The sequence below is a fragment of the Arabidopsis lyrata genome (assembly GCF_000004255.2).
Source record: "Arabidopsis lyrata subsp. lyrata unplaced genomic scaffold ARALYscaffold_1, whole genome shotgun sequence".
Lineage (NCBI taxonomy): Eukaryota > Viridiplantae > Streptophyta > Magnoliopsida > Brassicales > Brassicaceae > Arabidopsis > Arabidopsis lyrata.
The window spans coordinates 23,516,526-23,540,306 of record NW_003302555.1 but is presented as its reverse complement, the minus strand read 5'-3'; the positions used below and the strand labels follow the sequence as shown (position 1 = coordinate 23,540,306).

The following is a 23,781-nucleotide window of genomic DNA, read 5'->3' as shown; positions in this document are numbered from 1 at the left end:
TATAATTTTAACATGTCGTCTATTATAAAGATCATAATTTTATATCATATAATATATTACATTTAACCTTCGGCCTAATATAACTATTTTAAATATATTTTTTTAGAAAATCAAATATAATAAGACCAATCATCACTTATAACCATGGATTGGAGGCCGATTCTGATAAGTTTCATTCTTTTAAGCATCACAATAATGGAAGCAAAACGAGTATCAACCACCGAAAGCAACATAAGAGGAGAGAACTTACTAAAGATTGCCAGTCTCATGCTGTGATTCATGATAAAAATTTTGATTGCAAGAGCATCCCCATGAACTGTTGTTATCCAATTGCACTCGTCATACGTTTCTGCATTCGCATCCACATTCCTTGCTACACATATATTCTTCAAAGCAAGATTAAGGGTGTGCACAACACAAGGTGTCCGATAGATGTGAGGATAATCAGACTCTCTCCAGGTCTACAATCTCTCCAGCCGCCTTACAGTTTGCTGCATTGTCAGTGATGATTTGCACAACGTTTTGATGACCCACTTCATTTATAACTTCTTTCATCAAATTAGAAATGAAGAATTTATCTTTCACTTTGCCAGAACAATCCACAGCCTTGAGAAACAAAGGAGCATTTCCAGTAATAGCAATGAAGTTAATCAAAGGCTTCCTTGTAGGATCACTCCAACCATCTGACACAATCGTCACCCCTTTGGCTTTCCATGTTGACCTAAGTAGTTCCAATAACCCTTCAACATGGTTTCTCTCTTTCTGTAGCAAAGTTGTCCTTGACTTATTATACCCATCAATTTTGTATAGTTACATCATTTTCGCCATTGTTGTGGCCTCAATAGCCGGTGCTACAACCTGTGGATACATAATCACGAATGCGATCTTAGAAACGAAATTCGTAGTTGGGAGTTCAGTCGGTGCTTGCTTTATGTGGTTGGTCACCTTCTCGCTGGGAACCGACAGTACCGTGAAACGCATCTTGGATCTATCCGATCGAAAACTAACGAGCATATATGCCGCAATTAATTATATCTGATTTTGCTTTGGGAGTACTAATTGATATGTCGTACTTCTCCAAGCACCTTGAGAAGAGCAACCAGTGTAATGGCGATGTCGTTGCTTTAATAAGATAGCCATTGTAATATAAATAGAAATATAGAATACTTTGCGATGTAATTTTGGAACAATGATATAATCTTTGCTATCGCCCTTTGTATTTTATAAATATTAAGTTGTTCGAGGATCTGAAATAGAAAAATAGAAAGGTTCATCACACACGACCATTAAAATATAAAATATAACTACCAAGTACGTAGAAGAGAGAGTGGCGATTGAACTACCAGTAACCGTTCTCTTCCTTGGCCTCCATCTTCTCCGATTGGTTTAGGGCCGCCGGCACTTGTCGGCGGTTCCGTTTCTTATCTTTAGTATGGCTTTGCTTTTTGTTGTAATCTAAATAAAGTGTTTTCTGTCAATTCTGAATTTCTCTAAGACCGAATTTCTTCTTCTCGCTTGTAGTTTTTAATTCACTTTTAGATCTGTAAGAAAAAGCAATTATGTATGGATTCAAAGTGTCTCTGTTCAACATACATGGTGGACGATCTATGGAAGTGAACATGAGTCTTTGGATGTATTGGGTGTCTTACCGAAATGTAATTTCCGACGGCTACGCCGTATTTATTCTGACATATTTTGTCTATTATATGTCAATTTTAACATTTATTGTTAGTTTTGAGTTAGTTTCCGGTGGTCATCATGATCGTTTGGTGGCTTTCCGATGTTTGAAACAAATCTTCACAGATTTGTTGTGGAAACGGCAACCGCCTTGGAAACCGTCATGGAATCAAATCATAAGGACCTTGCATTTCTGGTCATTGAAGAACGTCAACAAGAGAATCGAGATCATGGATCTATCATGGGCAATATTTACAACCAAAACAATGTCATCGTTTCACGCGGGTGATGGAAATGATTATATGGTTTGCGATGTAACTGATGGATAGCAACCTTTTGATTTTCAAAAAACGTGTTTGAGTTTCATAAAAGAGATGATAGCCAAACAAGAAGATCAAATTAGACCGGAGGCGAAGACGATCAAGGAAAATAACAGATTTATCAATTTATTAGCGTGTAAGGCTTACCTAAGAAAGAAAGCAACGTGTAATTTCACTTTTTCGATTATTTCGTTGAACTTAAGTATTGGTTGTATGGATTGTAGAGCTCTCACTTGTATGCTCATTGATATATTTGTAATCTCTTTTTTAGATTAATAAAGAAGACATTAAAAAAAAAAGGATATGGGAACCTTGGTATATTGTTATATAAAGAAGACATTTTTAAAATCTGTGAAGTGCATTTGAACATGCAATAAAACTTCTACAAATTAATTTTGTTGGGAACGTAATGTTTTATTATATTGTTAGGGATATCTTTTAATCGGTAAACTCATTACTCTTATTCATACTAACCTCATCTAAAATTATAGTATGAATAATAGTAGTGAGTTTAACGATTAAAAGATATCCCTAACAATATAATAAAACATTATGTTCCCAACAAAATTAATTTGTAGAAGTTTTATTGCATGTTCAAATGCACTTCACAGGTTTTAAAAATAATAGATGCATCTTAATAGAACTATGTTATAAGCAATATAATTTGTACAAAATTTGTTTATGCTTTCATTAGTTAACTCATATATTATTTCGAGTTTCATTTTACTCTATACTTAAAGTTCTTTCGTTGCATAATTCTTATTTTCATTTTTAATATTTGGCTATGACCACTAGAAGAATGTTTGAAAAATATTAAACATGTGTTTGGAGTTTTCTAATCGCGCTTTCCAATTTTTAAACATTTGATTAAGTTTTTATAAAATATATGTTACAAGTAAATGTATAATTTAACATAAAATGGCAATCAAAGATGAACATCATTTCAATGGATCAATTGGAATTGGGGAACAAGTTCGACTTTCACAAATCAAAGTATTGTAAGATGGAAGATGAAAATATTTGGTTGCAAAATTTTTTGCTCAATTCAAAAAGTAAAGAAAGTTCTCAAAATTTAGAAAATTGTCACATCAAAACCGTAGAATACAAAATTTAAAAAAAAAAATACAATGTATACCCCAACCCAAAATCAAAAAAGACAAAATTAACACAACATTGCGTTAGGCTATCTAGTTGATTTGTCTTTTATAGAACCACTTACATAAATTTTCTTAGAGCTTTTTTTTTAAATAAACAAAAAAAATTCAGAGTTGTTTTTCTTGGACAAATATACATACAAATGTTTTTTTTTTAAACAAATTTTCTCAAAATTGTTTCTCAGAGTTGTTTTTTTTAGACCACCGCAGGCAGGCATGGGCGAAAAAGGAGCAAACGGCGGCGGAGCAAGACCAAGAGCAGCTGCCATAAAGAGAGAAAGGAAGAGGAACGAAAAAAGGGAGAATTTCGCCAGTGGACATATATATTTCAAATTTTTTTTTTGGAGTAAATTATTTCAAGTTGTATTTTGGTTTAGAAAGAGATATATCTATTAGAAACCTAACATCGATAGCTAGGAAAAAAAATCAAAGTAATATATGAGTTGCTACGCTGTTTGCTAGATTCGTTGAGCACCGAAGAATCAGCCTTGAGAAAGAAGAGTGGTGTTTCTTATAATGATGAGAAATCTACTACTCTCATACACATAGACATGTCAATCGGGCTAGCCCGGCCCGGCCCGGCCCGAAGCCCGCAAAACCCGCATATGTTTGAGCCCGGCCCGGCCCGGCCCGTAAAAATTCCAAGCCTAGATTTTGAAGCCCGGCCCGGCCCTAACAGGACTTTTACGAGCTTTTTTGGGCTTTTCGTTCGAGAAAAATAAACCTTTCTAATTTATAATATCTCTTGAAAAAAAAAATCTATGTATAAAATGAGTCAAACGAAACTTAAATAACCCACTAAAGTCAATCTAGTTTTAAAAAAAAGTTTAAAATCAAATAAATAATCCAAATAAATTGTTTAAACCCACATTAAATAAAATATAAAATCATAACACTTATAGTAAGACACAATTAGAAAACTAGGTTTAGAGTTTTTAACTCTATTAAAAAAAATCTTTAAACAAATCTCTTAATTAAACAATAATATTTATAAAAAAGGAAGTTAAAATATCTTTTTAAGGGCTTTTCGGGCCGGTCCGAGCCCGGCCGGGCTAAGCCCTAAAAAACCCTTTAGCCCAACGGGCTTAGCCCGGAAGGCCCGATTTTTTTCTGGACATATATTTTCAAGCCCGAGCCCGCTGTTTTTCAGGGCTGGGCCGAGCAAGTCCGCGAGCTTTGGCCCAACATTGATCATTATATTTATTTTGGTGAATTCATTGATCATTATATTACAATTGGTTTTGAGATGTGTTTGTAAAATTTGTCATTACCATAACCCAAAAATTATTTGAAGTAAAACTCTTTTTGAAAAAGTGTATTATGGATATATAATTAACTTACAAATATATTCTTAAAGGCGTTCATAAATGTGTGGAAAAATGCATTCTCAAGAAGTGGTAATAATAAAATATATGTACTAAAAAGAACATTCTATCTTGATGGTGTAGAGTTTGTGGTGCAATGTAAAAGTAAATTTGAATTTGTCATCGATGGAACTTTACTGACTCATGCAACCAGATATTATCATCTTCCATCTTCCAATATTTTATATACATCGACAATTCATGTATCTCCGGCAGGTCCGGCCCAAAGGGGTGGGCAGAGGGCCAAGTGATTTTTTGAAAAATATATATACAAAAGGGCCCAAATATATTTTTTAATACACATAAATGGGGTCCAGATTCTTAGAAAAATATTAAATCCAAAAATTTGATAAAAAAAATGTCAAAATTTTAGTTATAAAAATATAAAAAAAAACTTTAAAATTTGAAATATATATTTATTTTACTAAAAGAAAGTACCAAAAAAAGCCAAAAAAAACTATTAAAAATACTTAAAGGGCCAAAAACTTTTTTTTTGCCCTAGGGTCCCTGTTTATGTTGGGCCGGGCCTGATCCCCCGCAAAGGTCATTAAACTCGACGGACAAAAAACCAGTCTTCGCACTCAAAGGACTAACATAAGAACACTAATTGTCCTAAACTAGCTAGATGTGGTACGATATCTTTAATCTTTATTATAAATTGTTTCAAATGTAGCATTAGATATATCGAAGTTTAGCCCAATTAAGTCTCTTTCATAAAAAGATTTCCCAAAAGTTTAAACCTTCTATTGAAAAACATGACATGATTTTGTTCAACAATTTGTTCTTGCATCGTCATTGATTTTGTGCTTGATTGGTTGGGCTGTAGAAAGTACTTACAGCCCTAGTTTTTTCTACAGCCTTCATAACTCACCAATCATGCTTTACTTTAACTTTTAAATTTACACCCTTTATTTTTTGTTTTGGCTGTAAAAACCAAATTTTCTACAGCTTCATTATTTCGGCTGTAAGAAGGCTGTAGCAAAAAAAAAAATTTTATTTTATTTTATTTTATTCTATTGTTTACATATATGTTGAACAGTAAATACTAAATACATGATAATATTATGAAGTCAAATGAAAATAATAATATTATACGCAAACTAAGAAAACCAATACTATATTATATTTCATATAAGCATACAAACTTTGTTATTTGCGTACATATCAAATATATAGTATTTTCTTTTTGTTAAACCAAATTTGATATTATTTTCATATTAACTATAAATTTTATTAATTATTCATGAAAAAAAATTATGTAAAAATGTACAACACAAAATTAGTATTTACCAATCATAATTTGTCTTACAAAAATCCTACAACTACAGCTAACATATTTACATCAAAAAAAATCTACAGCTACAGTTAACACAGCTACAGCCAAAATCTTACAGCAATTAATTTGTAGCTACACCCCAACCAATCACCCACTTAGTGTTAAACTGTATAAAATAAAAATAAACTATGAAGATGAAAATTGTTTCAAAAGAAACAATATATACTAAGATCATCATCAATGGTAGTCTCTTAATTTTGTTCTTATGATTTGTTATAAAATTAATTTTGAAAAATTTATAATTAGGTTGTGTAAGGTTTTAAATTTTTTGTATGTCCAATGGTAAACTCTTAAGTTGTGGTTCTTAGAGGAAAAAAAATTAATTTAAAAAAGAAATAAAATAAACAATTTTAATTTTAGAAAACTTAATAATTATTGCAAATGATAAAATTTGAAACATACATGATAAACAATTTACAACATACTTGATTGTTGCCAAATTTTGTCCATATATGTTCAACCAAATCAGATTTCAATTGTTGATGCATAATTCGATCACGAAGTCGAGTTCTAGTGGCCATCATATTTACGAGATTTCAAAGTTACGAGATTTGAAGTGTTTTGGTCTTTAAAAATTTGGTTACAACATATATCTAGCAAAGTGTTTAAGGTATAAAACTAGACAAAAAGAAAGAAATTTTGGTTTAATATTTGAGTCGGAGGTCACAATAATCGGAGTCTCCTTCGATTGTTCCCGATTTGAGTCGAATCGCTTCCGGTTAGTCGAAGAGTAACGCGTAAAAGAGAGAGAGAGAGAGAGAGGAGGATGAAGAGAGAGAAACAAGGGATCGATTTATTTACACAAATACACTTAACAGTCCCACTAATTAAGAGCCCACTTTTGGACATGCTCTAATACGTTTATAATACTATATTCACAAGATTTTAACTCGCTATACACCGCGGGATGATTTAATTTTAAACTTAGTATAAAAATATTTTATAAATTGTATCTCCTTATAACATATTTTTATATATTATAGTTTACAATTGTTATTAAGTAACGGTATACCACGAGTCCACGAGACAATTATCAATAAACTGAGGAGTTAACCCATATTAAAGCGGTATATAAATATTGATTCAAATTCGTCCGCCATATAAATCCTTTCCGAAATATAACCCATTCCGTAATTTGTTAACCCATCCCGTGATTTGTTTTTATTTTAAAATTTAATGATTATTTATTATATATAAAAGTTTACCAATCATATCATTCTCTAAGACATTTATATTTTAATAAACTGAAGATTTGATATGTATTTAAGAGGCATGTTAAAGATATTTTAAAATTTTATAAATATTGTTATTAAGTAACATTATACCACGGGACAATTTTTGGTTTTATACAATCTTTTCTAAATGAGACTGATTTAATATGTCTAATATTAGAGGTATTAAAAAAAAGGATTTAATCCGTATTGAAGCGGCGGATTAATGATATTTTAATCTTATTATTATTGTTGATTCAAAAACTCATCCCGCCAAACCCGTCCGGCCAAAAACCATATTTATTTTATTAATGTTGATCTTATTTATGATATGATTCTGAATCATTGTCTAAATATTTTAATCGATGTAGAACGTTGAACACACATTTTCGTCAATTAGATAATATATGTCCGTTTTAAAAAGTTCAAATCACAGTATATGTAGAAAAAATTGATTTTTTTTTTTACTTTATGTATTATATGATGATTCAAAACAGTTAAAAACAAATCAAACAAAGATGATAGGAGAATCATAATTCTAAATCTTAATCAAATCTTCTAAATATCTAAATTATTAAATATGGAATATTCGGTGTATGAGATGGGTTAAATATAACCTGACCCAACAAATTTTTTTGTGAAGGATTTTTTGAAACGGGTCGGATATCCAAATAACCCGGGAGCATTTTTACCCACCCGTCACCAAAGTGACTGCAAAAATACTAGTATAGATAGGGTAGAAGAAATATACCTAGTGCTTTCTAATCTTGATTATATTCATCATAAGTGAGTCTATTTTTGGAACCCTCTTATTCCTCTGGAGTCTTTTAATTTGTTTATAGGCCATGGGGTTTGCATTTGTTAATGACTTGGGTGTCCAAAGAATAAAATCACTCAAAAGCAAAATGGGACACTTCTACTTTTTCTCCGTCCATCTCTTCAACATTACCGGAGTCGCTATAACAGCTCCTGGCGATAGCCTCAACACCGATGAGATTAAAATGGGTTTCTCAAGTAGCATCCACATTTCAAGCATTCACACAGACACAGGCACCAGAGATGATTGTGTCGCCAATCTCTCTAGAACAACTGTTGCATTTTCAGGTTCTTCCTCTATTTAACCTTTAGAGGTTCACCATCTCTCACACTCTCTTTAGTATCTCTCTGTTTCTTTTGTTGTTGAAACAGAGATTACCTTGTTCTCTCTTTACTCTCTTTGATTGTTACACAAACGTTTAGTAAGAGAGAAGAGAGAAACAATTAATTGTCTACATCTTGTTTATTGGATCAAAGGATACTTTTCTTACAAGACACACACACATAGATATAGTGGTTTTTCTACTGACCACACACATTTGCAACCATACTTCTACTTAGACCTAGACCTTACTTCTACACATCATTACCTAAGCTTATAACCAAGCTCACAAGCAAGGTTAACCAACAACTCTTACACAACACAACTCTAGTCTTTAGCTAGCACTTTAACTAACAAAACACACTTCCTTTAATTTGGGCCTTAACCAAAAACGTAGCCCATTAGTCTTCTTAGGACCAAACCACACAAAGCCCAACACCTTTCTTCTTGTTGACTTTGCTCCTTCTTCTCTATGTGTCGTTGACCTTGTCACGACTTCTTCTTATTCTTCCTTTGCCTTTGCTCTATGAGCACTTCTTCTTCTCGCTGAAGCTTCTTCTTCTTCTGCAGGTTTAATCAAAGGTTCAATTCCAACAACAACTAACCTCAATACTTTATCAACAAATAAAAATAAAATAAAACCTAACCCCGTCACTTGCGGTGGTCCGAGACATGAAATTAGTGTCGGGAGCTTGGGAAAGAACAAAGATTTAAAACAAAAAAAAAGATGGGAAGGGATTAACGGTAAGGGACACGAGTGATGGTATTAGGATAAGACATGAAAATTTATCAATATTATTGGTAAAAAAAATAAAGAAATTAAATCACTGAAAACATACAGACATTCAAATTTTAGGTAAATCAAAAATATTATTAACAATAAAACTGTGTTCCGATCTTTTTGCCTTTTAAGTCGCTCTTATATCCCTATAAATAGTACACTTCCTTTGTCATATAGGAGACAAATCAATCTAACAAAATATTTGTCTTAAAACAAAAATCATAATCAATAGTAATAATTTTCTAAATTTTTAATAGGTGCAAATCGTGCAAGCAAAAATGGAAAAAGTAAAATTCTTTACGATAATCCTTATGGTGACAATGGTTATGACAAGGGTTTCGGCGGAAGAGTTACCGGTGAAAGTGACGGCCAATGAGGTGACCCTTGCCGCGGAGGCTGCCGCTTCGAGTTTTAAAAGCAGCGCCGGAGAGGCTGCTCAAGGGGCAAAGTCATGGGCTGATTGGGCTACTAGCAAAATCAGGTTTTTTTTTTTTCTTATTTGTTTATTCTTTAACGTCAAAATTTATCAGGTAATGTATGATTTTGGAATTGTAAAGGAATTTCATTTTTATATTAGGGTTCCAAAATATCAACTATTTATTTTTGCTCGTTTAATGAAAAAAAAAATGGCTATCTGTGATTATTACAATTTCTTTCAAATTCAATCAAGGCAAATGTTTCTAGTTTTTAAGTGAATTATTTGGTTTTTGTTTCTTTAAAAATCTATTTTCTCACCATTTAATAGTTCTTTTAAAATGTACGAAAAATATTTTTTTGAGTGGTTCAGCCAAGTATCAAAGAAAAACTAAAACCATGATTTTAAAGATTTTTTGTCAAAAGCTTTTTTCTTTCTCCACCGACATTAGTTTTGATTTTTGATTTTTTTTTTTATTTATAGCAAAAAAAAAAAAAAAATCCAAAAGCCAAAAACTAAAAACTAAAAACCAGTTTTAAAATTGATTGCCATTCATAGCCATTGACTGATTTCTTTGATGAATGGTGGAATAGAAGAATGGTCCACATTGCAAAAATATTTTGACTGATATAGTTTTCACATATAGAATGATTATAAGACATTTTAAAACAGGTTCTATTTACTTCTTATTTTATTAGAAACTGTTTGTAATAATACCATAATCACTTTTTTCAACAAACAAAAAAACATTTTTTTATCACTATTTAGAATGCACAATGAAAATGAAAATAGACTAGTTTATTTTATTATCAATTTGTTTTAAATTTAAAAACTCATATTTTTAAAAATGATGTCAAAGCTTGGTTGATCTGATGGACTATTCTCAATTTATCGATATCATTTGTATCATTAACCATTTTTTATTTTATGTTTTTTTAGGCATCCTGGCGGTTTAGTGAAAACACCCGGTTCAGAGTGAAAATGATCGAAAGCTTTTAGTAAACATTTATCTTAACAATATGATAAATGTTTATCAAGAAAAATATGTAAACAATTCTGTTGCATTCACTTGTACCTTATTGAAAGTTTGAAACTCTTATTGAATATAATTACTCAAATTCTGACCCGTTATTCAGGCGGAATTTTTGTTGAATTTATTTTTGTTTAAAAGAAATATATTATCCAAGTCTAAATTTTTGATTCGTTAATTTTTTTTTTCATAAATTGAATAATTTATATTCGTTTTTATAAATTCAAATCATGGCATATGTGGAAAAAAATCTATTTTATTATTGTATGGATGATATGATGATTTATTTGTTTCACAATAATATAATCATATAAAGATGAGAGGTTAAATATAATGATTAATAACAAATTAATAAGGTAAGTTAGATATCAAATCTTATATATTCATTTTGATTGGTCATTTAAAAATAATAATAATGTATTTTTCGTTTTTATAATTAATTAAATTGTATAAATTGACTTATTATAAAGTGTATCTTATAAAGTGTACTCCCCAAATAATAGTATAGGATTCTTATAGTCAATGTTTTAATTGCAATTTGGTACATCTCCTTTTTAATTTCAACTAAACAAAGCATAATCGTATGCCAAAACATCATTAACACTAATGGATCTCTCTGCCTTGACTCAGAAGACATGTTTATTGCAAAACAAAGACACCAAAAAATCCTTTCTCTCGATGAACAATGTGTCCAAAAGTTCTTCTTCTACATGCCAGTAACTTGTACGTATGAAATACGTCAAAGAACAGAGAGACAAATGAAGAGATCAACAACCGAATCATCTATCGGTCTATGGATAACAAGATCCATGCTTAGATTACTTTCTTCCACGGGTTAGCCTCTGCAAATGGTAGTTAATGTTACCCCAAGACTTGTTCTTATGATCCGACTGCAAAGCAGAAAACACAACAAAGTTCATCATTTCACAAAAGGCACCGACAAATAAAAGTATAAAACGCGGTTGCAAAATGCAAAGATATTAACCTGGCCCTGCATACAAACACTCAGGAGTTGCTTCTGTTTCTCACATTTATCATCTTTGATATTGTTAAGCGCCATACAGTTCAAGAACGACACCATTTCCTTCATACACGGTTTCGCCAAATTCCCGAGCTTTTTCGGGTTAATGTACAAATTTCCAGCCTTTCTCCCCATAATAGCTCCCTCAACCAACTAAAGAACCAGAAACCAAAAAAACAAAGAATCACTCAATCTGCAGCATCAAAAACAAGTTTCCCACAAAGCTACTTCAACTGAACTTATCCTATATACACACTCATATATCACATTTTCGTCGACAGATTCAATCCTAGGCATTTAACAAAGATACCAGAGAGATTAACCCACGAAACACTTAACAATTACACATTTATATGACAACTGAGAGAGGTTTGTACAATGTTGTTACTAATCAATTACAGGTTAAGTGACTAATCAAACAAAGAAAACGAAGACTAGTTTTGCAGAGAAAGATTCCAAAATCTGAACAAATAGTCTCTAAAATTGTAGAACCAGAAGAAGTGAATTCTTAAGAGTAGAAAAAACAAATGAAGAGCAAAACCTAAAGACGCAAGCTCGAGCTTGATTTACAGGATTAAAGCCTAAATGAAACCAAAATCGAACATATAAAACTGTCTCAGATCCGAACAAAGAACGAAATCGAACCTAATTTAGTCAAATCAAATCGCAGAATCGAAGAAAAAACGAATCAAACACAAATTAACTCAGAGACAATTGGAGACGAAGAACTCACAGTGTAAGGTAGAAGATGAATCAACGATTTCTGAGAGACGAGACTAGAGAAATGGCGAATCGCAGATTGAGAGACGAGAGAAATGGCAAAAACCCTTAAATTGAACCCTGTAATTATTTAAATTAAGCCCATTGGGCTTTGAGCCCAGTAATGAATCTGCCCATTTAAATTGCGGATAGTTGGATGGAACCGAACCAAAATTGAAATTGTATTCTTTGGTTTTTTGGTCAGCTATAGTCCACTTCTCTGTGGTTTGTTCACTTTCCATATATTAAATAATTAGTCCATTTTCAGTCGTAAGTACTTACTTTGAAATTATTGATAGTAAGTAGTTACATAATAATTGATAGTAATATGGAAGCATTCTATTTTCTTATGTGGATTCTAAACTAATAATAGTCTCCTTTGATGAATTCATTCAAGCGTTTGAGCTCTCCATTTTGATGGTCCACAATGGCTCTAACCACATCAACCATAGAGATCAGTCCTACTATCTTTCCGTCAATCACCGGTACATGTCTTATGTGATTCTCTACATCATTATAAAAAGAAAAGTTTATTTTCTGTCCATGTTAAACATAATTTACATCTTCGATTCAATATTTATATATACGAAAGATATATGTATGTTAATTAGTATGTATAGTAAACTACCTGACATAAGCTGCATTGCTTTGATTATGTTTGTCCCAGATGAAACAGTGACCAACTTGCTCTGGCCAAAATCATTTCCAATTCTTTTACTTAAAATTAAGTGGATAAATGAAAATTTTCCAAATTGAAAATTAACTTAATTAAGAGTTTGATCTTTTGTTTATTCTGACCTCGTCTGTCATAACGTCTCCAACTTTTGTAAGCTTTGATGATCTTCCTGCCCCAATGATCTTTTTCATATAGTCTGTTTCACAATCAATTTATTATGGTGAGTACATATATAGCCGCTAACATTAAATTGCCGTAGAAAGAATACTATTAAAGAAAGCTTATACCTCTCTCTGTGACAATTCCTGCGATATATTGTTGGTCTCCAGGTTTTAACACGACCAACGATCCAATATTATGCTTTGCCATCTGCTTTTTTTTTTTTTTAACACGACCAACGAGATTAGTGATCTACGCATATTTTTTTGGATAATAATATCCAAATTCCAAAACAAGAAAAAAAAATAGAAACCAAAATAATCTAAAGATTTAATCATCATATGAATATGAAACTGGCTAATATATGATATTTATATGCAACAAGGTAGATCACTAATCTCGATGAACCATAGTTGCAATTTAATTTTTATTGAGACCATTTCCCTAAGTCATTAATTGGATCGATTATTGACATATGTATATCTATATACGTTTATCAGTGTAAGCATCACATAAAATACAAATATGTGTTCATTACTTATTGTACATAAAATAGAAATAGATCTCGAAGACATTGGTCCGATATAAGATTGACAATTTGACATATATGTATACGTGTATGCATGACATAAACTAACTGCATATATAGATAGTCGTCTTATTAGCTGGGGCACAAACAACGTGGACTAGGCAAAAATTCTATAATTTTTCTTTTGAAAATCTCGTTTTCGTGGGTATTCCGATGCAAGTACGTAAACGTGACTCGTACTAACTAAAGTAATGTGTATCAGTGTATGTAACGTAATGAGCAAATAATAAAAAGTTAGAAAAAGAAACAAGTTTGAACGAACATTCTTAACAGCGTCCGAAACAGTGTCGTTCGTACGGCAAGAGATCCACGTATCAACGTCAGCGTCCTTTGTGGAGAGCACGTCCGCCACCGTCAGATTCTCCAATCCTTTCTCCGGTGGCGGAGGCGACGTTACGCAACCAAAACTGGCCGATACTTTCGTCTGAATCTTTGGGACTTCATAAGCTCTTGCTAATAATCCTCTCACAAAAGCTTTCATTCTTTTATCTTAATAGGTTTAAAATGTTGTTTTATCGAAAAAATAAATGAAACAGAGACAGAAACATGGATGGGGTTTTGTAATAATGTAAGGTGATGACTCTTTACTTCCAATGAAAGACTAAGACATACCTTGCCTAAACCAAAAGTTAATTACTTTTAATTAAACTTAAGAAGAAATTAAAGTTTGAATGAAAAAGATCTGATTGTTTGATTGCTCCAAGAGGGAAAAGTATGTACATTGATTAAACCACACAAACTGCAAATAGAAGAATATAATTGATATGATATGTTTGCTTCATTCGCAGACCGGCTTCGTGTCGAAGCTGCTTAAACAAATGGCAAATGCTTGGAATGCAGAGATCGGGTAACGATAATCCATTGTGAAAATGTCTTTGCCTATCTTCCCAAACTGTAATATCACTCTTTCTTGTTCCTCTTCTGGAATGTTCATGTTCTTCCCTGCTTCTGCAGCAGCTGCCACTAGCTGAAAGTTTTTCACCGAGGCGACTGTGACTCGACCTTTGAAGTTGAGACACCAGCATTGGAGCTGTTCGTGCCATCTCGGAGATTTGTTTTTCAGAATTAATGGTTCTTTTACAACAGATTCTCCTCCCAGGTTCCCTGAGCAGAAATCCATCAGCGGCTTCTTCTTCTTCTTTCCTTGGTTTATGAAGTCGGTTGGCGGCGACTGGATTTTGCCGCCTTCTTGAATTGCCGAAATCGGGATACTGTGCATTATACATTGCATTCTTCTTGGACCTCTGGTTCTCAGAACATTCAGCTCATACAAGATGGAAGCTATGTTGTAACTACTAGATGACGACGATACCCATGGAGACACTTGCATTGATGGTGGGAGTTTCCGGTTAAACGGAGGAGGTTGGTTTTCGTAGACTGTGAACTTGGTTCCCAGGAAATTGGATCTGTCCACACACAACAAGGCTTATAATAAATGGATATGGTGATCATATAGAACAACAAAGGCGACGAAGAAAAAACAAGACTTTACCTCAGTTTTCCTATGTAATTACTACTACTTCTTGAGAAGTCATTTCCCGATAAGGATACAACAAACTCCGCACCCGTGGCTCTCCTGACTCTCTTTGCAGATAACAACAGCTTACTCTTATCACCAGAAAGAGCTGCAATTATAACAGACGAAGGTGATACATTATATAGTCCACACTCTATTCACAAGAAGCTGATAGATATAGTAAACTAACCAGGGCTTAAACCGAGATAGAGACGGTATATCCCCGTAGCTCTTTCCCGTTTAATAAAGCATTGAATTGGATCATCTCTAGGACCAGGCTAAGACAAAGAATCCAATGTTTTAGACAATGAACAATCAATCATACGAAAAACTAATCTTTCTAGAGTTTAAAGACTAACAAACCTGTCTTAAAGAAATCGGAAACGTAAGCAAACCAGAGACCTCAGGAACTTTAACAACTTCTTTAGTCATCTCCCTCCAAGACCTACAAACCGAAGCACAAGCAACGACATCTCTCCTCGCAGGCCATAAAGTCTGTTCAGACTCAATCCTATGGATTATATCAAGAAGTAACTCTGGAGGCAAATCAACCCAAATACTCTGATTTAAACCTTCATTAGTTGATAAAGAAGAAGACACAGATGATCCTTCTGGTGCAATATGTGACCTCCCTCTTCTACCAATAGCTTTGCATTTGTTCTTCACCCTAAACTCTCTTACTATGTTCTTCAATGACATTGCTACTCTGCTACAAACAAACAAACAATTTATTTATTGAAACCCCTAGCCACCCTCACCGCCGGACTAGCGCCTAGCGATTTTTTTAACACGGATTGAAACCAAAAAAAAAAACCCTAAATTGTACCTGAATTTATATGCTCCCCCAGAAATTTCCCAGCTTCGTTATGGCTGTTGAACAAGCAAAAATCAACAGAGATGTATCAGATTTCATCAAAGAGAAACGACTCCAATTTCTAGAGAAATGAAGAATTATGAATAATAGAGAAAGTTGAAGAAAGCAAAATCATGAAAAGAGCATGGATCCGGCTTCTCCGGCAATATCGTGAAGAGTTCGAGAAAGTTTTAAATAAACAAAAAACATCGAGAAACGAGAAAGAGAGAGGATTAATGTACCAACAAAAGCGACAAATCCATGGGGAAGCACAGTTTATTTTTTGCAGATGAGATAAGTTTTTTGGATTCTTCTTCCGATGAAGAAGAAGAAGAAGTATTCACCGATGAATTTGAAATTAAAAGCCTTTCTCTTCACGAAATGTAGGTAAAAACGAACCACAACCACCTCTCTCCGATGCCGTTACCGTCGCCGTCGTGAGCTTCGATTCCGGAGAGGAGGAAGGAGGAAGACGACAGTAACCGCAATAATTTCGAGGAAGGAGAAGAAGAAGAAGAAAAAGAGAAGACAGATAGTTTTTTTTTTTTTAATATTAAAACGGAAAAAGACTAAGCGCGGCTCATGTTTTTTCAATTGCATTTAGTAAATTACTTAAATTAGGATTTTTTTGGAAAAAGTATTTATTTGCTGATGAAATTTGCTTTTTAGAGGGTTATTATTACAACTGGATTTTCAATATGTTTATTAATTGGAACTAAATCTGAGATTTTTGAAGGGGTATTTTAAAATTTTAGTAATTTTTTTAAAGAAATTAATGGATTATTACATTAATTAATAGTACTAAGAAATTTTACGTATAAGGTTATTTTTTTTGCATACGATTAAATTGAATTATACATATCTAAGTAAATACATGAACTTGATGTTGATGAGTTTGATTAGTGATCACTTTCAGAAAAAGTGGTTAACGATTTTTTAAGAGGTTGTAAAAAAGATGGTTATTGTTGGGGAAAGATTTAGCACCTCTCGACAAACCGGACTTAAACTAAAAGTAATTGGACTAAACTGAGTAAATTTAGTAAATTGATAATCGGTCCATGGAAAAATACATACGAAGCTCGCAGCCGACTTACGCGAAGAAAATGTAATACGAAGGAAAATCCAAGAAGATATAAATGATTTTAGGACATAATTCGCAACACTCCTATCCGAATTATCTAAATCCAAACAAAAAAAAACCCGAACATCATCCGATTCTAAATCTGAATGTTGTACCTCGTGATCCCAAGTGTTTAAGTCCCTCACAAGGTTGCTTAATATGCTCGAACCTAGCTTACGAATGTGTTTCGTATTATAACAAGCACACACCAATTAGTTATAGGAAGGTAGCACTCCACATCCTGTCACCAATATGTAGCAACAATTAGCACTCCACCATATTTTCATGTCTTTAATAGTTTTTAGCTTACATTTTTTATAGAGTCTTTTGCTTACATATTTTATATTTTCTTCATCTAGAAAAACAATATTAAGACCAAATTCTAAACTATAAGATTGATTATCTAACTCAAACTTGAAGCCTTGTGTAAATGGACAGATTCAAAAGCATTATTATATTTTTGAAACGAATCGTTATTATGAAATTTATTAGCTTTTGACTCTTGATTAATTACATACAGTATAATTTTGTCCACTTACATTGATGAGCCAATATTTACATAATCATCATAAAATTCAACTTCTTTTTCATTTACTTATACAAGTTTAAATAATATAAATGATCATAGATACTTTAGACTTTTGTATCACAACAAAATGGTAGCTGTGATAATAGTTAATATAATAAAAGCACTAATAAATTAATGTATGATGATGATTTAAATAATAAAAAGCTCTAATCTACAAAGCAATAAATAATATCTTTAATATTGTTTTAAAAGGACCATACCTTTTGAAAAGTTCACGAAATACCACAAATAAAAAGAATTAAAGAATATAATTTATTTATAGCTGAGTTTAAAAATGCGATCGCATTGCCCCATTAGCATAAATTGTTTTTTTAGATATTCAAAACCAAATAAAAATAGTTTTGATGAAAGTTTGATGATGAAAATAATATGAAATCTAATATAATAAATATACCGTTGTGGCTTGTGGCTGAGTATGAAATATATAATTGTTTTACTGCATAAAAATATATTCTCAATTAAATTATGTTGCTGAAAATTGTGTATACATTGCAAAATGCAACTTATACTTTACAATGATATAAAAAAAGACATAACAACCAACACAAGGTTAATAACATGTTTTTTTATATGATAGTAAAATACAATGTCCTTTTTTCGGGTTATATTTATATTGGTCCAAAAGGAAAATACATAATAGTGGTTAAAAGATGCATGCTATTAGAAGATAGATTTATAGTCTTTGCTTCTTAAAAAGAATGGAGAGACTCATTTGTATCATCCGATAACCAATTATAAGCTTGTTCTACCACATCACATTAAAAGCACAACATTTAATTTTTATTTTTTTCTAACAAACATAGAAAATGTTCAAAGATATATAGGTATTGAAATTAGGAAAGAGATACCCACAAACGTCTAATGAAACAAATTAATGTGTCAAACATTATGAATACATTTTTTTTTTTTCATTGTAGTTAGTATTAACTCCAACATTAGACACAATAACCTGAAAAAGTATAAAACATGGTTCAAAGACGAAATTAAGAAATACATACCAAAAAACCTCTAATTTTTTGGGGCTAAACATGATTAAATTTAGACCAAGTATATATAATGAAACGTAATTAATAAAAAAAAATGATCTCACATTGTTGGAAAAGATGAAATATTCTGCAAATCGTTGTCGTCACATATCACTTATATAGAGGAAGAAATCAACCTAAAAAACAAGTTGATGTAGAGCATCTACATTAGAAAATCTCCCATAAATGTTATCAGGGAAAAATGTCAAAAAAATCATGAACTTTCAAATTTGGGACGATTTAATCATTAACTACGAAGAAGATATATAAATTGTAAAGTTTTTGTTGACTTTAAAATTAATTAACAAAGTTTGGTTGACTAGCCATTTTAGTCATAGCGTTAAGTAGGCTAACGGAAAACTAAATTCATGTTTGTCTTCTCTGTTATGTCAAAATGATATCGTTTAGTGTAGCGACAAAACGACGTCGTTTCGACGATTTGGGGAAACTTAAACCTAAATCCTCAAAACGATTTCATTCCTTAACTCTAGAATTTTTCTCTCCACCAACAAACATCATAGCCTGAAAAAGTATAAAACATGGTTCAAAGACATTAAACATCGAAATTAAGAAATACATACCCGAAAAAAATTGTATTCATAATGTTTGACACATTAATTTATTTCATTAGACCTTTGTGGGTATCTCTTTCCTAATTTCAATACCAATATATCTTTGAACATTTTCTATATTTGTTAGAAAAAATAAAAATTATATCTTTTATATTTTATATTTTATATTGGATGACGCAAATGAGTCTCTCCATTCTTTTTAAGAAGCAAAGACTACAAATCTATCTTCTAATAGCATGCATCTTGTAACTACTATTATGTATTTTCTTTTTGGAGCAATATAAATATATGTGTATACTAGGATTTAACCCGCGCAAAATTATATTTTATGTATTTTATATAATAATTTATAATTTATTGGATTTTTAAATTGATATTAAATAAAAAAATTCATTTAATTATTTTATATTATAATTAATCGTCGAAACATGTGTACTTAGAAGAGTTGTAGGTGTAGAAATGATATAGTGTTAATATTGGCAGACATTTATAATCATGGACTATTATAATAATTTGATATTATTTTGTATAAAAAAAAAATTTACCCCGCGATATATTGTGGGTCGATTTTTTTAAACTAAAATTTTTAAATTTTAAATTATATTTGTTTGGTTTGTTTAGTATTTAAGATTATATCATTATATCTTTATTTTTAATTCTAGGTTTCACCCGTGGTATATCCCGTTTTGTATTCAGAATTATTTTGGTTTTTTTATAGTATGACTCTAAACAATTGCCCAATTTTTTAAGCAATGTGGGACATTGTACACATATTTTTTCTTCATCAATTGAGTAATATATGTCCGTTTTAAAAAAATTTAATCACGTTATATGCAGAAAAAATTTATTATTTTATTAATTATATGTATTTTATATAAATCAACATAAATTACTATAAGATCATATAAAAGTGAAAGTGGAATCATACAATAATGTTTAAATTAGGTAGAGATGTTTTAGGAAAATTTAGAAACAAAATCAATTTGTTACTATATTTGGAAGCCATAGTTTCTAAAAGATTTTTTCAAAAATATTTTGTAATATTAATTAATAGATAAAAATTTATGATAATGGCATTCTTTGTAAATACTTAGTAATTCTAGGATTTATTTGCTAAGTGTACTCCAAAAATGTATATATAGATACTTCATTTTAACCCAAAAAAAGGACATTGTATTTTACTATCATATTAAAAAAAAAAAACATGTTATTAACCTTGTGTTGGTTGTTATGTCTTTTTATATCATTGTAAAGTATAAGTTGCATTTTGCAATGTATACACAATTTTCAGCAACATAATTTAATTGAGAATATATTTTTATGCAGTAAAACAATTATATATTTCATACTCAGCCACAAGCCGCAACTGTATATTTATTGAATTAGATTTGATATTATTTTCATCATCAAACTTTCATCAAAACTATTTTTATTTGGTTTTGAATATCTAAAAAAACAATGTATGCTAATGGGGCAATGTGATCGCATTTTTAAACTCTGCTATAAATAAATTATATTTTTTAGTTCTTTTTATTTGTGGTATTTCTTGAACTTTTCAAAAGGTTTTGTCCTTTTAAAACAATATTAAAAATATTATTTATTGATTTGTATATTAGAGCTTTTTATTATTTAAATCATCATCATACATTAATTTATTAGTGCTTTTAGTATACTAAATATTATGACAACTACCATGTTGTTGTGATACAAAAGTCTGAAATATCTATGATCATTTATATTATTTAAACTTGTATAAGTAAATGAAAAAAGAAGTTGAATTTTATGATGATTATGTAAATATTGGCTCATCAATGTAAGTGGAAAAAATTATATGTAATTAATCAAGAATCAAAAGCTAATAAATTTCATAATAAGGATTCTTTTCAAAAATATAATAATGCTTTCGAATCTGTCCATATACACAAGGCTTCAAGCTTGAGTAAGATAATCAATTTTATAGTTAAATTTGGTCTTAACATTGTTTTTCTAGATGAAGAAAATACAAAATATGTTAGCAAAAGACTATATAAAATATGTAAGCTAAAAACTATTTGATATATACACTATGTGCCAAATAACAATTTCTTCAAATCTGTATGTAGATTATCAAACTTGACTAAATATATACTAAAACAAAAATCTTTATAAGAAAATTAAATTTATTCAGTTTACTATATATATAGTTATAGTATGGTCATTATACTTATTTATTCAAACTCACGCAATGCGTGAGACTTTTCCTAGTTAGCTATAAAAATCGGTTTATAAATACTCTTTCATCAATAGTTTACATCAAACTATTTATGCTTTATGATTTGATTTTAAAAACTTTCAGGATCATCAGGTATAATCAATTTGAGCTTTTTGAGAAACCAAGTCCAACTATCATTTTTCTCACCATCCACTACACCAAAAACAATCGGATAATGGTGATGATCGTGATCTTGAGCTATAGCAACAATTAGCACTCCACCATATGTAGTCTTAAGGTGGGTTCCATCCACTATGATCACTTTTCTCACGACTCGGAAGCCATCAATGGAAGCTTCTAATGCGAAAAACAAGAACTTAAACTTTTGTTCCTCATCCACTTCCACATATGAAACTGTACCATGATTCATCTACTCTAAGATGTACATATAAGAATGCACAAGCTTAAAACCTTCCACTGGGTACCTCGAACATCATTTGCAGCTTCTTTTTTTCCTCTCCACGCGGTAGCGTATGACACTTGCACACCAAATCTTCCTTGAACCAAATCAATAAGATTTTTTAGAGTTGGCGTGACAATTTTACCCGGATAATCTTCAACCAAAAGAGAAGCATCCATAGTTTGTATGCCTTTCCTTCTACTTCGCCCTGTACTTGTACTTGACCGAGAGCATGAATGAATCTTTCTATGAGTTCGTATAGAAAAAGGCTTAGATGTATCATGCCCCGCAGCTCGTAGATACCAATCACACCCATTGTGTGCTTTTTGAACATGCCACCACATATCTCAACAATTCCGATTTCTTTACAACAAACTCAAAGACATTCTTATGTCCAGCCTTTTCAACTAAACTTTGTATTGCTTCTTCACTTCCAAATTTTTGGCCTACCGTAATATCAAGTTTATCGTCCCATAAAATAGGTCCAGATGCATTTCCTTCTACATCTCTATCCTCATTCTCCACCACCATCGGATATGTTGTGATGGTTCTCCAATGTACATAGCAAGGTCACCACCACCACTATCATCCGCTCCACCAATTAAGGAATATCTTTATTATTTGCAACATATTCTCTAACCAAATCCTCTCTTAAAACTTGATTAAACCCCTTATTTTCATCGATCCCCTGATTTTCTTCAACGTCATTGGTAACTTCGACATGCAATACACTTCTAAACCCTTCTTCACTTACATCCTCAAAATAACACACAACATCTTCACCATTCCGAATATAATCTAGTCTTACCTTAGTCCTTGGAATGAGAAGGGAACGTAACTAACTCTGAGCCTTGTCATAGCCTCATCTACCTTTTTCCTCTTGCAAATCCTCTCAACCAACTTAACATATGATATTTCCCCTTTTGATTTATTCATAAGAAAAGAATACACTTCTTCATCGATCTTCTACGTGGAAAATCCAATGTACATCTTCTCTGATACTTGTATAGTATCCGTCATACTTGTATAGATACTTCAAAGAATGATATGAGCAAAAGGGGCCAATGAGATTAAAATCCAGAAGAAGAAGGATAAGAAGTTTCGGAAGAGTACTTTCTTTTTTCTTTTTTTGTTGTAATTTTTTTTTTGCTAAATAGAGATAAAACAAAAGCCTAGTGGGCTCTTTGGAAACCAAATACAGTACAACCCAAATACAATTGGAGACAATAATCCCAAATTTGTGTTATTTTACGAATATAGGTATTTTGTATTCATATATAAATATTTGAGTAACATATGGTAATTTCTTTTTTCGTAAAAAAATAATGAAATGGTTTCATATAAATATAAATATATATATATATATATAATATAATATAAACAAAAATTACACAGTGGAAGCCTCCTTGGCCCATTGGTTGACCAAGGGTTTATTAGAGTCTGGGGTTCGAGTTCCAGATGCCGCGTTTATTTATAAATTTGCAGATTATTGGAGGCAAGTGTGCAGGAGATCTCCAGCGATGTACAATTATAGCCGTTCGACAGGATTCTATACAGAGAAAGAAGTGTCCATAAAAAAACCATGAAAAAGAAGGTGAAGGAGGTGAGCATGAAGAAGGAGGTGAAAGAGGTGTGGATCTAATAAGGGTCGGGAAGGAATTGTCTATTGTAGAATCGTCTACGTAACAGTTCTCATAATTTGCAATAAATAATAATCAAGACGACAAAAAAAAACAAACAAAAATTACACAAAAATAAAATTGCTATATATAAGACGAGAAGTATAACATATATTGATTGCTACAGTAACAGCACAACAACACCA

At 31.5% G+C, this 23,781-nt stretch overlaps 4 protein-coding genes across 5 annotated transcripts; 1 reads left to right on the top strand and 3 right to left on the bottom strand.

Moving 5' to 3' along the window:
- Positions 1–9,159: 9,159 nt before the first annotated feature.
- LOC9327407 lies at positions 9,160–10,551 on the top strand. The gene is made up of 2 exons (XM_002893991.2): positions 9,160–9,462; positions 10,336–10,551. Exons 1-2 carry the CDS (start codon positions 9,260–9,262, stop codon positions 10,373–10,375), a joined length of 243 nt encoding a protein of 80 aa, XP_002894037.1. The 5' UTR covers positions 9,160–9,259; the 3' UTR covers positions 10,376–10,551.
- Positions 10,552–11,047: 496 nt separating this feature from the next.
- On the bottom strand, positions 11,048–12,282 carry LOC9327406. The gene is made up of 3 exons (XM_002891298.2): positions 12,181–12,282; positions 11,412–11,600; positions 11,048–11,316 (listed from the first exon to the last, which is right to left on the bottom strand). Exons 2-3 carry the CDS (start codon positions 11,580–11,582, stop codon positions 11,245–11,247), a joined length of 243 nt encoding a protein of 80 aa, XP_002891344.1. The 5' UTR covers positions 11,583–11,600; positions 12,181–12,282; the 3' UTR covers positions 11,048–11,244.
- A 163-nt stretch (positions 12,283–12,445) lies between these two features.
- Positions 12,446–14,185, bottom strand: LOC9327405 (CBS domain-containing protein CBSX3, mitochondrial). Its single transcript, XM_002891297.2, has 5 exons — positions 13,893–14,185; positions 13,170–13,251; positions 13,005–13,078; positions 12,835–12,895; positions 12,446–12,712 (listed from the first exon to the last, which is right to left on the bottom strand). Exons 1-5 carry the CDS (start codon positions 14,109–14,111, stop codon positions 12,570–12,572), a joined length of 579 nt encoding a protein of 192 aa, XP_002891343.1. The 5' UTR covers positions 14,112–14,185; the 3' UTR covers positions 12,446–12,569.
- Positions 14,186–14,290: 105 nt separating this feature from the next.
- LOC9330098 (tubby-like F-box protein 6) lies at positions 14,291–16,607 on the bottom strand. Of its 2 annotated transcripts, none has more exons than XM_021013699.1 (6): positions 16,242–16,607; positions 15,973–16,016; positions 15,510–15,855; positions 15,337–15,424; positions 15,123–15,255; positions 14,291–15,036 (listed from the first exon to the last, which is right to left on the bottom strand). In XM_021013699.1, the coding sequence occupies exons 3-6, from the start codon at positions 15,843–15,845 to the stop codon at positions 14,409–14,411; spliced, it is 1,185 nt and encodes a 394-aa protein (XP_020869358.1). In that variant the 5' UTR covers positions 15,846–15,855; positions 15,973–16,016; positions 16,242–16,607; the 3' UTR covers positions 14,291–14,408. The 2 variants fall into 2 exon arrangements, with proteins under 2 accessions (XP_020869358.1, XP_020869359.1); XM_021013700.1 differs by having other exon boundaries at positions 15,510–15,852.
- Positions 16,608–23,781: the final 7,174 nt, after the last annotated feature.